The sequence below is a fragment of the Cryptomeria japonica genome, chromosome 9 (genome assembly GCF_030272615.1).
Source record: "Cryptomeria japonica chromosome 9, Sugi_1.0, whole genome shotgun sequence".
NCBI classification, from domain to species: Eukaryota; Viridiplantae; Streptophyta; class Pinopsida; order Cupressales; family Cupressaceae; genus Cryptomeria; species Cryptomeria japonica.
In genome coordinates this window covers 322,083,294-322,088,588 of record NC_081413.1, presented here as the reverse complement: position 1 = coordinate 322,088,588, position 5,295 = coordinate 322,083,294, and the positions used below count along the sequence as shown (strand labels likewise).

At 32.8% G+C, this 5,295-nt stretch overlaps 1 protein-coding gene across 1 annotated transcript; it reads right to left on the bottom strand.

Moving 5' to 3' along the window:
• Positions 1-1,266: 1,266 nt before the first annotated feature.
• Positions 1,267-2,870, bottom strand: LOC131029812 (EPIDERMAL PATTERNING FACTOR-like protein 6). Its single transcript, XM_057960470.2, has 3 exons — positions 2,432-2,870; positions 1,905-1,948; positions 1,267-1,796 (listed from the first exon to the last, which is right to left on the bottom strand). The coding sequence occupies exons 1-3, from the start codon at positions 2,646-2,648 to the stop codon at positions 1,572-1,574; spliced, it is 486 nt and encodes a 161-aa protein (XP_057816453.1). The 5' UTR covers positions 2,649-2,870; the 3' UTR covers positions 1,267-1,571.
• Between the last annotated feature and the right edge of the window lie 2,425 nt (positions 2,871-5,295).

Below are 5,295 nucleotides of genomic sequence, written 5' to 3'. Positions count from 1 at the left end.
CTATTTAGTGGTTATCTTGAATAGAAATAGTATAAATATAAGGCATATGTTATTATAGGAGGACTCATGAATTATATTGTATTGTGCATATCCCCAAGAGTTGCCCCCTCAAGGAGGCTTGTGATAATGCCATTTTTTGTTTAGTACTATATAATTTGTTAGCCTATTTATATATATATATTTTTTGTATTTTTATTATTAAACTAATCTTTTCCAAGAAGGATCATATCACATGAACTACTTAGAAATCTACATGAAATCCATAATCTATCAACTTTACATAGTGATATTTTACTTTATAATTTTGGTTGATGTATGCCAATTTTCTATGCTCTTCTTGAATAGCTAAGGATTTGATGGTATTTAAAAATTCCTTAAGGGAAGGTGATTAGTCATAGGAAGGTGAGTTCTCTTAGACTAATCCTTATAAAGCAAAAAATAATCAAAGACAACATGCAAGTGCTTAAGTATATAGATTTTTTACAACATTTACTGCACAACCACTTTTAATTGTTTCAATGCCCTAGGATGAGGAGATAGTACATAGATCATCTCAATTAGATAAATGCGTTGAATGTCTTTAAATACTAACACATAGCATCAAATGCACCAAACATGTGTTCAATCAACTTTAGATATGAGAATAAAAGGGCCCATAGGCCAATTTTGAATTTTGAATTTTACAATAGAAGAATATGAGTTTGCAATAAATGGGTAACAATCAAATAGAGGTGACACACAATCAAAAGAAGTAAGTGTGTAAATAATTGTGATAAATAAATATATAAACTAAACATACTAAAGTATATTTATAAATAAATAAAGTACAACTAACTGTATATGTGTATGTGTAGGTTAATCAAAGATAAAAAATGAAGTGAACTGTAGATAAGATCGTATAGTATAAGACAATTAACATTGATAACGGTTATATCTTACTAAATTCTTCTAGAATTCAATGTGAAGGTGTGATTTATGTTACTCTCACAAAAATATTCACTACTCTATAATTCGAATCCTGTAGATTAGTGAATGCGATATAAATGAGGAATCAGATCCTCCACTAAAAATAACGATAACGTTCCTGAAGGAGAGGTGGGAAAACGTGTACAAACCTTGAGAGGGAATATGGAGTTCAAATCAATGGTTCACTTTCAGGAGTTAAAAGGAAAATCGTACTGGGCATGTTGGTAAATGAAAAGTATGGAGAAAGAAATAGTAAGCAGTAAACTACGTCAAATCATTGACACAGATACTGAAAAGAGGTGCAGAAGAATCTTAAAATAAAATTACTTGCATGTAAACTGCAATTATATATGTCTTATCTATGGTGGTATAATTTTACAATTGCGGAGCATTCCCATAATATTAATTAAGATGGACTCTGTATGAGGACGTAGACAACCCTCCTACCTGCACTTTCTCTTACTGCATCAGTAGTACTTCTTCACTAACCTGACAGTCAGAAAGCTCCTAAAAATTCTTAACTGTTTCACTCCATCTCTAGAGGAAATTAGGTACTGTAAACCAATGTGAGAATAGGCTAGCTTAAGAGAAGATTAAGAAAATGATCAAGGCATATAGAGCTTATTCCCACATTTGCACCTCCAAGCTTCTGGATAATACTCCAATGGCCGATTCCTTCCCGGGTGAATGGGCACTCTGACAGGCTTGCAAGGCACACATTTTCCGCACTTTGATCTGCACGATGGTGGGTGGGAACCCAGTCCACTCAGCTCCCTTGCACTTATAATTCTACTCTCCCTCCATGACCAATCTTCTCTCCCCAACAACACCTGAAACACAAATATACCCACTTGCTAATTCAGCTGGTTGGCATGAGAAAACTAATGATTAATTACTACTTCTACTAACCAACCCACAAAATCGTTATAGTCATTCACCTGCTCATCTCCTTCTCCGCCCTTGAGAAGCTTCATCGTTTGTGCTGTAAACACAGACAGTACACAAGCTCTCAGACAACCAAAACAATTGCTCACAATCCATAATTGTGGTGGCTGTTGTTTTTGGATTGGACATTTCCATCATCTGGACTAGATTGGTGTTCTGTTTTTTAACTCTCTTTTATCTTATGATGAATTAGGGAGTTTGTAGATTAGATTGTTGTTCCTTTTTTACTCAAAATAAACCATGAAATGCAATCCGACACATTAATGAAAAAATTCACAAAAACTAATCTAAAACAACAGCGATATAAATCACCCAACCCAAAATTAGGGTTTCTGATAAATTATGAAACGTTGCGTGGGCCGTTGTAAGCGATGTCAAAACCACCACACCCACAAGGACGTAATGACAATGAAATCTCATGGGACTTATATTCCGAGGATTCCAGCAAATATGTAGTAAGAGTTATTTAACAATAAAAAAAGCTCAACTTGAAATTTAATTGCCAATTTTGGATACTTACTAGCAGTTTGAGGGGGAAGAGACTGTCCAGTTGCAAACATTGTACAGAGAATGAAGGCAAGAGTTAGAGCGAAGGCAATGGCTGGGCCAATCTGCTTTCGTGGGGGAGGACAATAAGATTGAATATCTTCATATTCTTCTTCTTCTTCTTCTTGATGATCATCTGCAGTATGAAAGGTACCAATGAGGCCCAGAGGTCGGTCATCTTGTGCCGACATTTCTTGGAACGGGAAGCAAAGAGAGGAAGAATGAGAATAGATGGGTAAAAAATAAAGAAAGGAGAATGGGTGGATATAATATATCTTGGTCACCAGGAAACATGGCAGATGGGTTATAAATGGGGGAATCTGGCAGTGAGAGAAGGGATTTGGGATTAAAACAAAATCATGATTTCAGATCGAATCAAACTGAGCAAGGCAGTCACATCGGCCGCCCCAAAATAATTAAAGGGGAGCATGAGTGAGACTATGGGGTTGAAAGAGTAGAGCCGAGTAGGCTGTCTCCAATGGAGGGAACAGTGGGCATAAGCTGGACCGCAACGGATTGGAAATACTCTGTACTGGTGGGCTCCATATTTGTTTCTCTGCTTAAGCTTTCTCCATCCTATCGCATCAGTAGCTGCAGGAGTGCTTAACTTCTCAGTACTTGTGTATTTGTATTTGAGCTAAATTGCCCATTTCCCCCATATTCTCTCTTCATCGTCTTGTATTTTTGTGTTAATCGTAGGATCATGGATTAAATGACAGACAAATTAGAGCTCAGATTGATGTAGAGGAGCCGTGTCACTCACGATGTTGGAAAAGAGTTGATTCATTGTGATAACTTAGGTCATGTGGTGATGAGCGTTGACTGTAGATTGGAGTAGTGATTTGAAAATTTGGGTCCATGGGTCCATATTGTTTTTGAGCTTTTTGAGTAGTATTTTGTCATTTTTCACATTTTGATTCATTTTTAGGATTATGATTGTGATTTTGATTTTTGTGTGATTGTGTTTTTGTTCATAGTTGTTTGATGTTTGGTCTTTGAAGAATATTTTGAAGTTTGCTTTGGTATTGTTTTTTCCTATAATGTAAAAGACAATAGTTTAACATTCATTCAATTGATATATGTGAAAGGAGAAAGAGATTATGTAAGTGATGTGATAAGTGTTAACTACAAATTGAATTAGTGATTGAAAACTTGTGTTGATGAGTTCATATTGTTTTGATCTTTTGACTAGGATTTTGTCATTTTGCACATTTTGATTCATTTTTTAGGATTATGATTATGATTTATTTGATCAGTTTTTGTGATTGTGATTTTGTTTATTTTTGTTTAATGTCCGGTCCTTGAGGAATAGTTTTGAAGGTTGCTTTGGTATTGTTTTTTTCTATAATGTAGAAGATGACAGTTTAACATTTATTCAATTGATATATGTGAAAGGGGAAATAGATTATGTAAGTAATGTGATAAGTGTTAACTGTAAATTGCATTAGTGATTGAAAACTTGCGTTGATGGGTCCATATTGCTTTGAGCTTTCGAAAAGGACCTTGATTGTGATTTTAATCAGTTTTAGTGATTGTGGTTTTTTCACATTCACTTTTTATGTTTATATTTATAGAAAGTGTTTATTTTTGTTTGATATTTGGTTTTTGACAAAATCATGCTCAGGATCATTTTTTGAGGTTTTCTCTGGAATTATTACAATTGTGAAGTTTCTTTATCAAACTTTCAAATATTGTATTATTTTTTCCATAATGTAGAAAATGATAATTTAACATTTATTCAATTATATATAGGTGAGAGGGGAAAGCAATTGTGTAAGTGATGTGATAAGCATTGACCATAATTGGATTAGTGATTGAAAATGTGTTGATGGGTCCATATTGTTTTGAGCTTTTGAATAGGACTATGATTGTGATTTTGATCAATTTGTGTGATTGTGGTTTTTTCATGTTTATGTTTATATTCATATAAAGTGTTTATTTTTATTTGACATGTTTGGTTTTTGATAAAGTCATGTTGGGGAACATTTTTGGAGGTTTGCTATGTAATTATTATGATTTTGAAGTTCCTTTATCAAATTGTCAAATGTTGTATTGCTTTTTCCATAATGTAGAAAATGATAGTTTAACATTCTTTCAATTATATATTGGTGAGAGGGGGAAGCAATTGTGTAAGTGATGTGATAAGAATTGACTATAATTGGATTAGTGATTGAAATTTTTTGTTGATGAGTCCATATTGTTTTGAGATTTTGAATAGCATTGTGACTATAATTTTGATCAAATTTTGTGATTGTGGTTTTTTCATAGTTTCACTTTTTATGTTTATATTTATAGAAAGTGTTTATTTATTTTTGACATGTTTGGTTTTTAATAAAGTCATGCTAAGGAACATTTTTTGAGGTTTTCTATGTAATTATTACAATTTTGAAGTTCCTTTAAATCAAACTGTGTAATCTTGTATTTTTTTCATAACGTAGAAAATGATAGTTTAACATTTATTCAATTTATATAGGTGAGAGGGGAAAGAAATTGTATAAGTGATGTGATAAGCATGGACCATAACTAGATTAGTGATTGAAAATGTGTTGATGGGTCCACAATCTTTTGAGTTTTTGAATAGGACTATGATTGTGATTTTGATCAATTTATGTGATTATGGTTTTTTCATAGTTTCATGTTTATGTTTATATTTATAGAAAGTGTTTATTTTTGTTTAGCATGTTTGGTTTTTGATAAAGTCACGACAGGGAACATTTTTGGAGGTTTCCTATGTAATTATTGTGATTTTGAAGTTTCTATATCAAATTGTCAAATCTTGCATTGCTTTTTCCATAATGTAGAAACTGATAGTTTAACATTTATTCAATTATATATAGG